Source organism: Brachyhypopomus gauderio, chromosome 20 (genome assembly GCF_052324685.1).
Source record: "Brachyhypopomus gauderio isolate BG-103 chromosome 20, BGAUD_0.2, whole genome shotgun sequence".
Taxonomy (NCBI): domain Eukaryota; kingdom Metazoa; phylum Chordata; class Actinopteri; order Gymnotiformes; family Hypopomidae; genus Brachyhypopomus; species Brachyhypopomus gauderio.
The window spans coordinates 4994640-5012865 of NC_135230.1; the positions used below are offsets into that span (position 1 = coordinate 4994640).

Genomic DNA, 18226 nt, shown 5'->3' on the forward strand with positions numbered 1-18226 from the left:
CACACCATCCACCTTACCCACTGCTGACACGAAGGAGACCAAAAAAACTCCCTGGGGCCCTCCACAGGCCCAGCTTTTAAAGGGTCCTCTTCCTCTCCCCATGAACCCAGCATTTCACCGCAGCAAATCCCACAGCTCCCCCTTTGTCCTGGCCCCATTATTGCACCCTGACTCCCAACCAGTCCATTCGGTTACATTAATATTTGTCTTAATCTTGTAAAAAAAAATTCTAGATTGCTGTCATTTATTACAGTACCTAACGAATATTCATGAATGATTATTGCCAACAGCTGATTAATATTCATGAATGACTAATATCATATTTTAAACATCTAATCTGCTAATCAAATCACTAATCCTGCTCTTTGTTTAATGGAGTTTTGAAAGACATTTGTTCCAGTCTCTGTATTACCTTTCTTTCTTTCTTTCTTTCTTTCTTTCTTTCTTTCTATATATTTCCAGTGAAATCCTCAAAGAAGCAGCTTTCTCCTGCACAGTGTTCAGCTGTATCCTACCTGCGTCTCCACTCACCGTATGTGAGGAATGAGTGGAACCTGAATAAATACAACACATCAGAGGAGGGTTATAGGAGACTCATCCCAGCTGTCACCAACTGTAGAAAAGCTCGGTGAGTGATCCATAATACTGTTACACAAGGAGATTTACTAAAGTCACTAATCAATATTGATGGATCAAAGCACGGTGGACCACAAATTACATATACAGTATATGATGAATGAATAAAATGATAATAATCATTATCATTAGTTGAATTATGCCACCTAATTTTGAGATGACTTTTCAGAAATGAGACATTTCACTACAGAGACTGTATTTGAAGTTGATTTAGTACAAAAGTAGAATATCTTTTTTTCTATCACAAACAGAACAGGGCTTGAATAAGGCTAAATATAATCACATAGCCCCCAGGTGATGTGTCTACTGATGTCTAACTTTTAAACTCTTACTTGTAAACTCTGAGGGAGACATTGACTAAACAAAACAAAACAATTGACAGATAAACACATGTCCACCGATGAGTGCTGGAAGGTGATGTTGGGGACAAACAGCGCTGTGACACCAACATCTCTAAAAATGGTTGCACTCGCATTTATCAGAATGGCAAAATGTAGCTGTTGCCTTCAAAATAAAAGCATGCAGTTGTATTGCATGCACAAGGTACATGTTATGAACACACTAGACAGAGGAGGATCCAAATGTGTAACAGCGCCACCTTTATTAATGGAGGTAATATCACACAAGGTGAACAATACAACACACAGCTAGAGACACGATACACAGCAGTGATTAATGGAGGTAATATCACACAAGGTGAACAATACAACACACAGCTAGAGACACGATACACAGCAGTGATTAATGGAGGTAATATCACACAAGGTGAACAATACAACACACAGCTAGAGACACGATACACAGCAGTGATTAATGGAGGTAATATCACACAAGGTGAACAATACAACACACAGAGACACGATACACAGCAGTGATTAATGGAGGTAATATCACACAAGGTGAATAATACAACACACAGAGACACGATACACAGCAGTGTTTAATGGAGGTAATATCACACAAGGTGAACAATACAACACACAGAGACACGATACACAGCAGTGTTTAATGGAGGTAATATCACACAAGGTGAACAATACAACACACAGCTAGAGACACGATACACAGCAGTGATTAATGGAGGTAATGTCACACAAGGTGAACAATACAACACACAGCTAGAGACACGATACACAGCAGTGATTAATGGAGGTAATATCACACAAGGTGAATAATACAACACACAGAGACACGATACACAGCAGTGATTAATGGAGGTAATATCACACAAGGTGAACAATACAACACAGAGACACGATACACAGCAGTGATTAATGGAGGTAATATCACACAAGGTGAACAATACAACACACAGAGACACGATACACAGCAGTGATTAATGGAGGTAATATCACACAAGGTGAATAATACAACACACAGAGACACGATACACAGCAGTGTTTAATGGAGGTAATATCACACAAGGTGAACAATACAACACAGAGACACGATACACAGCAGTGTTTAATGGAGGTAATATCACACAAGGTGAACAATACAACACACAGCTAGAGACACGATACACAGCAGTGATTAATGGAGGTAATATCACACAAGGTGAACAATACAACACACAGCTAGAGACACGATACACAGCAGTGATTAATGGAGGTAATATCACACAAGGTGAATAATACAACACACAGAGACACGATACACAGCAGTGATTAATGGAGGTAATATCACACAAGGTGAACAATACAACACACAGAGACACGATACACAGCAGTGATTAATGGAGGTAATATCACACAAGGTGAACAATACAACACACAGAGACACGATACACAGCAGTGATTAATGGAGGTAATATCACACAAGGTGAACAATACAACACACAGAGACACGATACACAGCAGTGATTAATGGAGGTAATATCACACAAGGTGAACAATACAACACACAGAGACACGATACACAGCAGTGTTTAATGGAGGTAATATCACACAAGGTGAACAATACAACACACAGCTAGAGACACGATACACAGCAGTGATTAATGGAGGTAATATCACACAAGGTGAACAATACAACACACAGCTAGAGACACGATACACAGCAGTGCTGCATGGACTGTAGGGCCGGTCCAGGGTCAGACCGAGAGAGCAAAGTCCAGGAGGTACAGGAGGGCTAGGCAGGGTACGTGGTCTAGGAGCAGAGGTCAGAACACAGGGAGACAATCACGGAGAGAGAACGCTCAGTACGCACCATAGTCAGAAATACTTCACAACCCGGGAGAGAGAGAGGCAGGCGTATAAATAGCAGGAATAAGGGTGTGACAATGAGCGGCAGGTGTAGCCAATCTCCCTAAGAGAGAGACTGAGTGTTGTTCTTAACAGTACAGCAGTATGTCTGATTCATGATTTGTCATGCAGACAGTCAAAAACATAGAATTCCCAGGTCTGCTTTGACTTAAGAGTTTTGTATTTACTCCTCCTTTACAGATTAACTGGCTGTGACCTCACTGAGGAGTTTTGCAAATCACTTTCATCACCTCTACAAACAGAAAAATCCTCCCTGAAAGAGCTGGACTTCAGTTATAGCACCCTGCAGGATTCAGGAGTGGAGCAGCTCTCTGCTGGACTGAAGAGTTCACACTGTAAACTGGAGACACTCAGGTGAGATTATTGTGAGTTCATTCTTGAATAAGCAGAGCTGATGAACCATTCAATAATTCATTCAATGCAAGAATTTTATTCATGAATTCATTTGAATGGAAATTTGACATGTTATCACATTGTAGGACAGTTTCACAAAGGTCTGTGTTTCTCCTTAACAATTCAAAATAAAACTCCTTTACCGGAACACACACACACACACATGACCACACCCACAAACACACACACACACACACACAGATCCACACCCACCCACCCACAGATCCACACACAGATCCACACACAGATCCACACACACACACACACACACACACACACACACACACACACACACACACACACACACACACACACACACACACACAGACAGCCCTGAGGGAGGAGTCGGGTACGGACTGTGACAGTATCAATACATGCAGGGATTTTTTTCACTGGACTATTTATATCCAAAACTAAAATGACTAGAAGTGCAGTCACTGAAGAAACCCATAATAATAAACTCTAATAAAAGAGAAAGACACAATACAAATGTCAAAGATCTGAAATATTTTTTTCTTCTTCTGACATTTATACCTGTGTGACTGGATATCAGACTGAACTGTACTGTATTTATTCCTTTTTGCAGATTATCTGGCTGTAATCTCACCGTGTTGTCTTGCAAATATCTCAGCTCAGCTCTACAAACTGAAAACTCTTCCCTGAAAGAGCTGGACTTTAGTTACAGCAACTTGCAGGATTCAGGAGTGGAGCAGCTCTCTGTTGGACTGAAGAGTTCACACTGTAAACTGGAGACACTCAGGTGAGATTATGTGACTTCATTCTTGAATATAAATGTTAATATAACACAGAGAGGGATGAGGTAGGATGTTGAGGCACAAGCTTTGAGTTTAGAAGATTTATTTTAAATAGGGAACGCAACACACAAAACACTAGCAGAACTGGGTCAAGACAAAGACAGACAATAAACACCACACACACACTAACACACACACACACACACACACACACACACACACTCACACACACACACAAACTCACTCATACACGTAAATACACCATTGTTAAGAACACACATGTACAACACATACCATTGATGAGAAAAGAAACAGGTGAAAACACTGAGGAAGGCACACAAATACACACACACACACACACACACACACACACACACACACACACACACACACACACAAACACACATAGATAACACTGATGAACACACACAAACACACACATAGATAACACTGATGAACACACACAAACACACATAGATAACACTGATGAACACACACAAACACACATAGATAACACTGATGAACACACGCAAACACACATAGATAACACTGATGAACACACGCAAACACACATAGGTAACACTGATGAACACACACAAACACACATAGATAACACTGATGAACACACACAAACACACATAGATAACACTGATGAACACACACAAACACACATAGATAACACTGATGAACACACACAAACACACATAGATAACACTGATGAACACACACAAACACGCACACATAGATAACACTGATGAACACACACAAACGCGCACACATAGATAACACTGATGAACACACACAAACGCACACATAGATAACACTGATGAACACACACAAACACACATAGATAACACTGATGAACACACACAAACACACTTAGATAACACTGATGAACACACACAAACACACTTAGATAACACTGATGAACACACACAAACGCACGCATAGATAACACTGATGAACACACACAAACGCACGCATAGATAACACTGATGAACACACACAAACGCACGCATAGATAACACTGATGAACACACACAAACGCACGCATAGATAACACTGATGAACACACACACAAACGCACGCATAGATAACACTGATGAACACACACACACACACACACAGTCCAGCCTGATGGAGCAGTTGGGTGCAGCCAACATGACAGTTAAACTACAAATGGAATTAGGACAGTTTTACAAGGGCTAGTACATCCTCTTCTTTAAATGTTTCCAGTCATATTTTAACTAAAATTGTATCTGCTTCATAAAACATTTTCTGTGATTCTACATCCTCTGACTGAAATACATTCTGCTCTGAATTTTCTTCTTTTCAGGTTAACTGACTGTAATCTCTCTGAGAAGTCTTGTGAATATCTCACATCAGCTCTACAAACAGAAAGTTCTTCTCTGAAACATCTGGATCTTAATAACAACAACAACTTGCAGGATTCAGGAGTGGAGCAGCTCTCTGATGGACTGAAGAATTCACACTGTAAACTGGAGACACTCAGGTGAGATTTCTGTGAATTCATTATTGAATGGAAATGTTAAGGTGTGAAAGCACTATCATCTCTTGTGGTTTGTCATGTTCCAGTATCAGTGTTGTGCATGAACACATTCACATCCCTTTTACCACGTCCTGTTGTACCTCTGCTTGGTTTATATCTGCCTGCCTGGTTTTGACCTTGTTCTTATGAATTACTCTTTTGCCCTCATTAAACTTTTCTTACCAGACAATAGATCCCTCTTATGTTTGAGTGAGAATTGTATCATATTATTTACAACAATAACATTAAACATCTCAATATTTCCTCATCTACATCATCACACTATTCTTGTGATTCCACATCCTCTGACTGAACTGCACTCTGTACTGTATTTACTCCTTTACAGACTAGCTGGGTGTGATCTCACTGTGAAGACTTGTGAATATCTCACATCAAATCTACAAACAGAAAACTCCCTGAAACATCTGGACCTTAATAACAACAACCTGCAGGATTCAGGAGTGGAGCAGCTTTCTGCTGGACTGAAGAGTTCACACTGTAAACTGGAGACACTCGGGTGAGATTTCTGTGAATACATTTATTTTTTCTAGTCATACTCCATAAACAGTGAACAAACTGTAGACTGTGTTGCTGAGACCAATATGATCAATATTCTGTTGTGTTCCTAAGACAATCTTTATTCTGCTGTTACTATGGAGTCAGTTTTAACTTCCCAAATGCCACCAGGTGGTGTTTTCAAACAAATATATAACAACATAAATAAATAGTAAATTTGCTACTGCATGAGTAAGAAACTCTATACATTAAACTGAGACACACAACAGATACTTTTATTAGGGATGCACCAAAAATTCGGCCACCGAAAATTTTCGGCCGAAATGGCTTAAATTAGCATTTTCGGTTTTTGGCCGAAATACTTTCATCAACGAAACAACACGGCCGAAACAGTGTGCTGTGATGACGCAAGCAAAAATCGCCACCTGCACGCGCTTATTTGGATAAAGCTAGCAAAAAAGGTTTTCCAGTGATGGTGCCAAGGCAAAGGACATTACACCAAAAATTTTGGAACTCGTTGCCTTAGATGATCAGCTGTTCTCTGTCGTAGAGGATGTGGGATTTCGTAGGCTAATGGAGCACATTGAGCCCCGTTATGTTTTGCCGAGCAGATGACATTTCTCAGAAGCGTGTTTACCTGAGCTGTTTAATGTTGTTGCAACTCACGTCACGTTTTTATGAGAGAATATATATTTATCTTTCAGGCCAGTCAGTTATAATTAAATTTAACTCGTATAAAATACATATATTTATCCTCTCAGATAAAAACGGTCTGCAAGCGAGTTAAATTTAATTAGTGGTCGGCCGTTGTCAGCGTTATCGCCTTTAACGGCCCACCACTAATTTTATTTTATAATATGCATTACTGTAATGTCAGTGCTAAAGAAATATTTTCAAATCAAATTTTGTAGTTGATTTATTCTTTGACTAGCAATGCCTTGATTTTAGTGAGGTTAGCCATAAATCCAATGTTACTAATAATTGGCATAATGTATTTTGGTGTTTCGGTTTTCGGCTTTCGGCCTTGGTTTCCTCATTTTCGGCTTTCGGTTTCGGCTAAGAATTTTCATTTCGGTGCATCCCTAACTTTTATGATGAGAAATTTACCGCCACCACTATTACACCAATATCAATATTGGGCGTCCACCACTGTCCAATGAGGAGGGCAGAGAGCACCCAGGTAGATTACCCAGAGTGCCTTGTGCCTCCCCGTAGTTCGTGATGTACTTCATTACATGTTTAATGTGTAGATTCCCCTTTTGTGCTGTACATTTGATGTTTAGTCTGTTCCTTTTAATTATTCTTTGTAGCATTAGTTACCATGGTGATGGCAGACATGTCAATTCCAGGTTCAGAAAGTAAAAGTCCTCACCAGGATTTTGCTCAAGCTTCCTGGATTGTGTTGATTCCACTAATTTGACATGGATTGCACTAATTAGAAAATCTAGCAAGCTTGAGCAAAATCCTGGTGAGGACTTTTACTTTCTGAACCTGGAATTGACACCTCTGGTTGATGGTGAGTTTTGCTCATCTCCTCCGACTCCTGTGTGGTGGTGTAATAGAGCCCAGTTCAGTCTGCCTGTTTACTGTGTGTGTGCACCACGTTAAAGATTGAACTGTTTCAAATAAATAGATGTTACTGGAACACAAAATGTCTCCTGTGTCTTCTCTACCACCAGTGCTACACTATTTAAAGACCTGAATATTTTTTATTTTTACAAATACTATTTAAGTTTTCTTTTACATTTACACAACCCACAAGTGATCAAACTTTGTAGTAATGAACCATTCAAAGATATTAGCAGAGGTTAAATGATGCTCTGGTTTATCCTGTATCACCCCCTTGAGAACTGGGTTTATTATCTCCACAGAGACACTGCTGCAACCATATGGGTTAATGACAAACACTGACACCTGGTGGTCATTTTGTGTATAGTCATTTTTATTATGCAGTCGTGTTCTCCAAACACAATATCTAAATTATAAAAATTATCAGCATGATCATTAATAAAAACTAATGTCTATATTGTAATGTCTGTTGTGTCAGCTGTAGAGTGTATAGTAATATCTGTTGTATCTACTTGCAGTCTGGCTCTCTGTAATCTTGGGGGAAAGACTTGTGAAAATATGGCGTCAGTTCTGCAAATGGAAAAATCCCTCTTGAAGGAACTGGACCTTAGTAACAACGACCTGAACAATTCAGGAGTGGAGCAGCTCTCTGCTGGACTGAAGAGTTCACACTGTAAACTGGAGACACTCAGGTGAGATTTGTTATATTCAACAGAGATTCTTCTTGATTGGTCACGTAGCTCTGACCTCCATCACCATGAAATGTTTTGATAGTTCAGTCATGCAGCATATTAGACCCTCCTGCCTCCTACTTTGATCCCCTTCAATAATCATATAATGTAAATAGATCTGGTGAAGACGCTGTATCCAGTGCACTACATGTGACTCTCACACATCTAGAGAACAAAGACACGTCAGGATGTTTATCTACATCAGCTCCACTTTCAATACCATCATTACACAACAGCTCACAGAGAAGCTGGTCACTCTGGGCCTCCACACACCACTCTGCAGCTGTGTACTGTACCTTCTTACACACGTACCACAGTCAGTGAGAACAGAACAGCTCAGTGTCGATCAGATTATTTAGATGTGTTTCCTCTTTCTTTATAATGCTGCCTCCCCAGCACACAACAGCATAAAAAAGGACACTGGCCACCACAGATTGGTAAAACACGTATCAATGTTTTGCAAATGTTAAAGGACCTTAACTTTCTTTAAAAAAATAGTCAGCTTTGGCCCTTCCTGTACAGAGAGTTAGTGTTAATTGACCAGTCCAGTTTATTATTCAAGTGTCCCCCAAGGTACTGGTAAGTACTGACTATCTCTACATCACTCCCCTCAACTGAGATGTGTCTTGGAGCCAGTCCAGACCGACGGAAGTCCACCACCATCTCTTTTGTCTTTGAAGTATTTAGCAGAAGGTGGTTCTTCTGACACCATACAACAAAGTCCTTCACTAGGTTTCTGTATTCCCCTTCCTGTCCATCTCTGACACATCCAAGAACAACTGTGTCATCTGAGAACTTCTGCATGTGGCAGGTCTCAGAGTTGTAGCTGAAGTCAGAAGTGTAAAGTGTGAAGAGTAAAGGGGACAGTTCAGTTCCCTGTGGTGCTCCTGTGATACTAATGACGTTTCTGATGTGCAGCTCTACAGCCTGACATACTGTGGTGTATTAGTGATGTCGTCCATAATCCAGGTTTCCAGGTGTGAGTCACATTCATTGCCGTCAGTTTGTCTTTTAGCGTAAGGGGCTGAATGGTGTTAAAATCACCATATTGATGGACTTGGTGATTGTTTCTGTATGTGGTGTCTGAGCATTATGATCTGTGGAGAACAGAATCTCACTTCTGTATATGCTAAAGGTGAATGATAGAGGTGATAATAAACTGAACTGAAGGTGTAGAGTTCAGTTCATCTACTAATAGAGCAGGAATCAGCTTCTTCATAAAGAGAAGAAGACTAGATTACAGCACTGTTGTTTATTCATGTTTATAATGACATAAACAGAGCTCCATAAACCCCACACATATAAGTCTGCATCACTTGGATTTCTTAGACTGTTTCTCTGCAGTATCACTAGTCCTTTCTCTGTACTACACATGAAATAAAATATCATGAAATATCTTCCTCTGATTCAGAGATGCAGTAATGTGACAGTGTTATCACACATGACAGTCACATATAGAAGATTTTACAGGCATCATCTCCTACAGTGTGACATGTAACAGTCTTATTAGACCACTGATATCACACAGTGTAATAGTGCATTAGAGCTCTGGAGGGTGAGAATAAACATAAGAGCTCAAATAAACACAAGCAGCAGTGATGTGGAGAAGAGTGAACAAAGCCGTCTGCATGGAGGACGCCATCTTGGAGATGAGAGTGGAGGAACCTTCACTACAGTTCCCAGCATCTCTAGCTGCTCCATGAAGACTGATCTGGAAACACATCTCTCTCTCTCTCTCTCTCTCTCTCCCCTCTCTCTCTCTCTCTCTCTCTCTCCTTTCTTCAGATTGTCTGGTTGTCTGGTCACAGAGGAAGGTTGTTCTTCTCTGGCTTCAGCTCTGAGCTCAAACCCCTCACACCTGAAAGAACTGGATCTGACCTACAACCACCCAGGAGAGTCAGGAGTGAAGCTGCTCTCTGCTAGACTGGAGGATCCACACTGCAGACTGGACAAACTCGGGTATGTAATGTTATAGTGTGTGTGTGTGTGTGTGTGTGTGTGTGTGTGTGTGTGTGTGTGTGTGTGTGTGTGTGTGTGTGTGTGTGTGTGTGTGTGTGTCCTAGAGTTCACGAGTAACTAAACTACTGAAGGCCATAATCATCATTCTTATGTATTTCTGACTGGTCTCCATATTAATAATTCATTCTGTTTGTAGACTCTGCTGTGCAGTGATATGTTTGTAGTGTATTTGTTGTCTAGTGTTTGGTTTAGGGCAGTGGTTCCCAAAGTGGGGGGCACGCCCCCTAGGTGGGGCGCGGAGCTTGAAAGTAAAACATGTGCACATGTGTCAATATGGGGGGGTGTGTGTAGGGGGGGGGGCGCAAAAATATTCTCATCTACTAAAGGGGGGCACGGCAGAAAAAGTTTGGGAACCACTGGTTTAGGGTGAGTTGGGGAGTCAGTGTTATAGTGAACTGTACTGCAGTGTGTTATAGTGAGTGTGACAGTGTTAGTGGGTGGAGCTGTGTAGGCCAGAGGGCGGAGCTACAGTCCTCCTGCCTGACTGGTTGGTTCCTGTTCCCCATCATGATGGACAGGTGTGTGTCATCAGGGGGAGGAGCCTGGACTTTTTAAAACGGAGACAGCAGCTGTCTGGACAGCAGGGTGAGGACTTTGTGCTGTGGGAGATCCACCATGTGATGGAGGAACTTTACAGTTGTGTCATTTCACCTGTGTGCGTGTGCGTGTGCGTGTGTGTGTAGCACAACATTTACTGACCACAATGGTTCAGGGGGGTATTCCAAGAAGCGGGTTAAGCGATAAAACCAGTTAAGTTAACTCAGAATTCACGGAAACTCAAGGTTTTCCATTCCAGAAAACTTCCAGGTTAACTTGTACCTAACAATCATCATGACGTGTCCTTTCCTCGAAGATCATGTGGATATTGAAGCTCAGTTTATTCGCCAAGCTCTTCGTCGGGAATGCCTTATAAAACCCCAAATAAACATAGGCTTACTATCATTTTCGGATTCTTTTTTAATGAACATTATCGTTTTTCAGCACAATCCATTACTTACATCCATAACATTATTAAGCGTCACATTTCAAATATTACACATCGCAGCCCTCAATTCTCTCCAGATTTTTATACATCGCTCTTCGTTTTTTTGCTAATGGAAGTTTTTTTTATAGTATAGGAGATGCGGAACCTGTCAGCAAATTAAAGCTACTGTATGTCGGTCTGTCTGAAAAGTATGTCATTAAAATGGCTAGTGCCCAGTTTTGTTGTGTTTCCTGGGCATAAGCCAGTTATGGACATCAAAGAGGAATTCTACAGCATCGTTGGTTTGTCTTTAATTCACACGGACAATAAAGAAATTAAGCAAAGGAGAAGCAATATATAACGAACTTCATTCCATTTACATTTTTAAGGATTTCCTAGAGCGATTGATGGAACCCACATATGCTACCTATTACAGCATCATTAAAACATGAAGGTGATTACATAAACAGAAAATCCATCCATAGAATGAATGTACAGGTACTAACCTTTATAACCCTTTGTTACGACCCTCGGCTAGGTCTAGGAAGGTGAGAGTCATAACATAGGTGTTTAAGGAGCTGGTGCAGTGGGACCAGGAGAGGAAACAACCAAAACACCAGTGCTCCGATGCTGATATATGTATTTTAATGGCAACAATTAAGCAGTCTGTATTTCTGCAATAGGGAAAACCCACTGGACGGCACCAAAGAAAAGAAAACCATCAAAAGAAAACAATACCTCAACAAAGTACAAGATAACCCCTAAATTTAACCAATAAAAATACATACAGGGTGCCCGCCCTCTTACCTGGGGTGTATAATCAACAGGCTCCTACGTGGTGCATACATGTATAGGCATGCCTCATCTAGCCTGCAGGTCTTCCCATATGTTAAGCTAAAACAGCACATACACAGGTAGAACAACTACCTGTAAGACACACAGCACAATAGCATACTAGCACAATAGCACACTAGCACAATAGCATACTAGCACAATAGCATACTAGCACAATAGCACACTAGCACAATAGCACACTAGCACAATAGCACACTAGCACAATAGCACACTAGCACAATAGCACACTAGCACAATAGCACACTAGCACAATAGCACACTAGCACAATAGCACACTAGCACAATAGCATACTAGCACAATAGCATACTAGCACAATAGCACAATAGCACACTAGCACAATAGCTGCAGCTTCCATACCAGCAGCAGTAACCACAATTCAAATCAAGCCACCATCACACATGGCCTCCTTGCCTCTCCTCTCCTCAGCCATCTTGGATTTCAGTTTTTATACTGGAGGCTCCTCCCCTTCAGCAACTAGAAGTCCTCCGGATTGGTCCAGGGATGGGAAAGAGTCCACCAATTACTGAACACCTCATTTCTCATTGGAGACACAAATAGACTTTATGCCCCAATAGAGAAAAGACCTGTGGAACAGCATCTACAAAGAAAAACATCAGAGGCACAACAAAGGACAAGTGCCACAGCACGTAACACCCTTTATAACCCTAAATAATGTACTTATCTTTAGTGGTAACAAAAATAACGTAGCTATTGTAACAGTCCGTTCTTCCCATCAAGATCATATGTGATGCTTCCCACCTCATCACAAATGTTGAAGCCAGATGGCCAGGATCCGTGTATGATTCCACACTGTACAACAATTTGAACAGGGTAGGCCTGTGGTAGTTTTGCTATTTGGTTATATGCAGTGTAATAGTTAAATAATTGCAAACCCTAGTTGTGATATAGGACACTATGACGGCCTCCTTCATGGAGACAGAGGGTATCCCTGCCTGTCCTATAGGCCTACCTTATGACTCCCTATTCAGATCCTGCACCTGGACCACAGTCCCACTACAATCAGGCCCACAGCAAAACCAGGGCAAGAATTTACAGCTCTGCTTTAAAGTCTGCTCACTCCACCTATATCTCTTCAGCTATTAATACGTCTGGTAATAGGCCCAAAGTTCTCTTTGCTACCATTAATAAACTCACTAAACCTCCATCATCTGATCATGTTAGCAGCACAGAACAGTGTGAAGAATTTCTGGCATTTTAAAAAAACAAAATTCTCCCTAATAAATCCATACGGTCTCTCCAATATGTTCAGAATTCAGCTGCTCGTATTCTTACACACACTAAAAAATCGGCTCATATCACACCTATTCTTCATCAGTTTCACTGGCCACCCATCACCCTGCGTATACAGTTTAAAATCCTGCTCCTCACATATAAATCCCTTAATGGTCTTACTCCGGACTATTTAGCACAACTTCTACACCCCTATATCCCAAACCGAACACTTAGGTCCTCAGACACAGGTCTACTGGTGGTTCAGAAATACAAGCTTGTTACTGCTGGTGGGCGCTCATTCTGCGTAATGGCCCCAAGACTGTGGAATGCCCTCTTCTTAAACTTAAAACTCACCTCTTCTCTCAGTATTTTCTCCGTTCCCCCTAGTCATAGTGTGAATTAATTATTTCAAATTATTTTTTCCTGATTTTTTATTTATTTTTTTATTTTTATTTATATTTTATTATTATTATTATTATTTTATTTTTATTTAAAAAATTATTTTATTTTATTTTTATTTTTTTTCTCTCTCTCATAGGATTTTTGTAAAGCGTCCTTGGGTATTAGAAAGGCGCTATATAAGTCTAACATTATTATTATTATTATTATAAGAATTGAAATGACCCTAGGAATCCTCGAGGCCATGTTCCAGTGCCTGAAGGGTTCAGAGTTACCCCTGATAGGGTGTGCCACATAATAATGGCATATGTGGTATTACACAACATTGTAACCATCCAGGGAGAGCGACAGCCTACCAACTCGGACACGCCCACAGACGAGAACCCTTATGCATGTGGGTAACAACAGAGATGGTAGAGTTGTCAGAGACTCCATCTGCAATCACTGCTTCACACATCAATACAGTATTATAAATGTGGAGAATATAATAAAATAATCGCACCCTTCTGCTAAATATAAAAATATAATTTTCACTCACGCATTAACTCTGTTGGCAATTTTTTGACATGCTGACTGCCTTTCTCTAGCAGCTACCGCAGTATTACATTTACATTTAATAATATCTAAATATTCTGCATACACAGTCATTAATACTTCAAGCTACAGTGGTGTGAAATACGATGCTCGGCTGATTTTCGCATTTAAATCCATGATAAATCTTATTTTCTGCGTTCCATTAAGAATGCCTTTTATAGTTATGTGTGAACGTGCTTCTGTCTGGGTCAACCTACTCAGAGTGGAGCGACCCTGATTACTTTAACTCCGATCAGCCGTTTTGGAACCGAAAACTCCAAGTATGCCAGATTGAGGTAAGACAACTCTTGAGTTCAGGGTTAAGTTTAGAGTTTGTTAAACCCGCTTTGTGGAATACCCCTCAGTAAAGGTTATACTGAAAACAAGGGCTACAAACACCTGAGGAACTGGGGAATGAAACCAGGTGCAGGTGAAAACACTAATGAGGAGGCGGGTGACAGGGATGGGGTGTGAAGACAGACACAACAAGGAAATTCAAAATAAAAGCACATAAAAGGAAAACCAAGAAGTTGAATCAAAACAGAAGACAAGAGGAGACATGTGACACGTCATGGAGTGGGTGATCATGACAGATGTTTAGTCTGACAGTACAGAGACGTTCCTGACCACGTTCCTCCCACTGTAAACTCGTATGAATTCAGTGCATCTTCGTCTTGTCTGCATTCAGGGAGAGATGGTTGTCATGACAACATGCTATCAGGTCCCCCTGTATGCTGTCTGGTCCAACCAGTTTGATGATGCTGGTGTTATACTGGGAGGACACACACAGTCCTGGGGGTCCCTGTGTTCACACACTGTGTGCTGGATGTCCACTGTTGGCTCTACTTGACGTGTGTGTGTGTGTTGTGATGGAAATTTGATGATTTCCATTTGTCAGGCTTTCTTAGTATATATTAAACACATTAGAGATAGGTGTTAGAGATCTTTTTACATATACGTGTGTTAATCATGGCACTGAAGCCATTCTCGTGACTTCAGTAGGCCTCAGATGTGTGCGTGTGTTCTCTGGCCTCGGCTGAGGCCTAATCTGATGTTCCTCTGGTGTTCCTAAACTGACCTCGCTGGAGACGCTAAATCTCTACTTGGAAAGGACTACGGCGACACTCAGTCTGTCATGACATCATGAGGATGCTGAGCGTGGAGGGGGCATGCGTCATATGCATCTGTCAAATCAGTGTTATTCATTCTATGTATTGTCCAATCACATTTGGTTGATCACCTCGTGTTCACCTCGTGGACACCGTGTGTGTTGATGATTAAAAGTATAAAAGATGAGAGTTCAGAATGGGGAATTAGCTCTCTCTGCTACAGACACCTGGTGTGTTTGTAACTGAGATCTCAGGGGTTAATCCATGCTTTGTTAAAATAAATCATTGTACTTTATTATCTAAACCAACTGCTTCTGACTTTTATTGTGCTCACCATTTAAGGGTTTCAGAATTTCTAACACTGTGTGTGGGTGTGTGTGTGTGTGTGTGGGGGGTGTGTGTGTGTGTGTGTGTGTGTGTTTTAGGGTGGATCATACAGGAACGATGAGAATCAAACCAGGACTAAGAAAATGTGAGTTCACTATTTCAGTATAATGAACACACACACACACACACACACACACTACCGTTCAAAAGTTTGGGGTCACCTAGACAATTTTGTGTTTTCCCTGAAATCTCATACTTTTATTTATCAAATGAGTTGCAAAATGAATAGAAATATAGTCCAGACATTGACAAGGTAGAAATAATGTTTTTTTTTTTTTTTTTTATTTGAAATAATTTTCTACTTTAAACTTTGCTTTCGTCAAAGAATGCTCCCTTAGCAGTAATTGCAGCATTGCAGACCTTTGGCATTCTAGCTGTTAATTTGCTGAGGTAATCTGGAGAAATTTCACCCCATGCTTCCAGAAGCCGCTCCCACAAGTTTGATTGGGTTGATGGGCACTTCTTTCGTACCATACGGTCAAGCTGCTCCCACAACAGCTCAATGGGGTTTAGATCTGGTGACTGCGCTGGCCACTCCATTACCGATAAAACACCAGCTGCCTGCTTCTTCTCTAAATAGTTTGTGCAAAATTTGGAGGTGTGCTTTGGGTCATTGTCCTGTTGCAGGATGAAATTGACTCCAATCAAGCGCTGTCCACAGGGTATGGCATGGTGTTGCAAAATGGAGTGATGGCCTTCCTTATTCAAAATCCCTTTTACCTTGTTCAAATCTCCCACTTTACCAGCACCAAAGCAACCCCAGACCATCACATTACCTCCACCATGTTTGACAGATGGTGTCAGGCACTCATCCAGCATCTTTTCAGTTGTTCTGAGTCTCACAAATGTTCGTTTGTGTGATCCAAACACCTCAAACTTTGATTCATCTGTCCATAACACTTTTTTCCAATCTTGCTCTGTCCAATGTCTGTGTTCTTTTGCCCATATTAATCTTTTTCTTTTATTAGCTAGTCTCAGATATGGCTTTTTCTTTGCCACTCTGCCCTGAAGGCGAAGCATCCCGGGGTCGCCTCTTCACTGTAGACGTTGACACTGGCGTTTTGCGGGTACTATTTAATGAAGCTGCCAGTTGAGGACCTGTGAGGCTTCGATTGCTCAAACTGGAGACTCTAATGTACTTGTCTTCTTGCTCAGTTGTGCAGCGGGGCCTTCCACTTCTCCTTCTACTCTGGTTAGAGCCTGTCTGTGCTCTCCTCTGAAGGGAGTAGTACACACCATTGTAGAAAATCTTCAGTTTCTTGGCAATGTCTCGCATGGAATAGACTTCATTTCTCAGAACAAGAATAGACTGTCAAGTTTCAATTGAAAGTTGTTTTTTTCTGGCCATTTTGTGAGTTTAATCGAACTAACAATTGTAATGCTCCAGATTCTCAACTAGCTCAAAGGAAGGTCAGTTTTATAGCTTCTCTAATCAGCAAAACTGTTTTCAGCTGTGCTAACCTACTTGCACAAGGGTTTTCAAGGGTTTTCTAAATATCCAATAGCCTTACAGAGTTAGCAAACACAATGTACCATTAGAACACTGGAGTGATGGTTGTTGGAAATGGGTGTAGCGGATACATATGTTCGTTTATGGATTATGAACGGGGCACCATCCTGATTGCTCAGGAACCAGTATTGTGATAACTGAGATAGGTGGAATATGGTTTGATCAGTCTCATTACTAAAGGGTTAAGTTCTGGTTCTGCGCAGTGACCTAATACCATCAATCAAAATATGTATTTACCACCGTGACCAGATGAATAAATGTCCACGTTTATTAAATGGTTAATATTACAATTGATACAAAGCATATGAATGATTTGGCTAAAATTGAAACTAAACCTATATGTGAATTTCCTAATCTAAACCAAGGATATAATAGTGAACAACAAAGAATATAAAATTAAACAATAACAGCGAATGATACAGTTATCGATGGTCATGAGATTTAAATGGATTATATGACTATCCTTAGGCTTGCCTAACTAGCGTAGGACCCAGGAACGGACACGAGGTCTTTAGAGAGAGAATAGAAAAGAAGAAAGAGGAAGTTTGGGCAGGTTAATGGTAACAGTATTTACTATTGAAATAGAAATAGAAGCTGGCAACCCCAAAACAGCATATGAACTGAGCGTCTTACTTCGAAGAAGAGGCGTGGTTATGTGGACCAACCGGTGCGCGTTCACGATTCGTTTCTTGAGGCAGCTAAGGTCTGCGGAGCAGGTCACGTGAGACGGCTCGGGTCGCGGAGACTTAGCGGTTACGTCACA

The 18226-nt window shown here is 40.9% G+C and overlaps 1 protein-coding gene across 1 annotated transcript in view; it reads left to right on the plus strand.

Annotated features, from left to right (window-relative positions):
* Window positions 1–18226, plus strand: part of LOC143484640 (uncharacterized) — a 49019-nt gene that overhangs the window by 22389 nt on the left and 8404 nt on the right. The window contains exons 5-12 of the mRNA XM_076983485.1: window positions 463–628; window positions 3081–3254; window positions 3880–4053; window positions 5385–5561; window positions 5944–6114; window positions 8201–8374; window positions 10199–10372; window positions 15992–16038. Coding sequence (XP_076839600.1) covers window positions 463–628; window positions 3081–3254; window positions 3880–4053; window positions 5385–5561; window positions 5944–6114; window positions 8201–8374; window positions 10199–10372; window positions 15992–16038 — 1257 coding nt within the window. The remainder of the gene's footprint in view (window positions 1–462; window positions 629–3080; window positions 3255–3879; window positions 4054–5384; window positions 5562–5943; window positions 6115–8200; window positions 8375–10198; window positions 10373–15991; window positions 16039–18226) is intronic.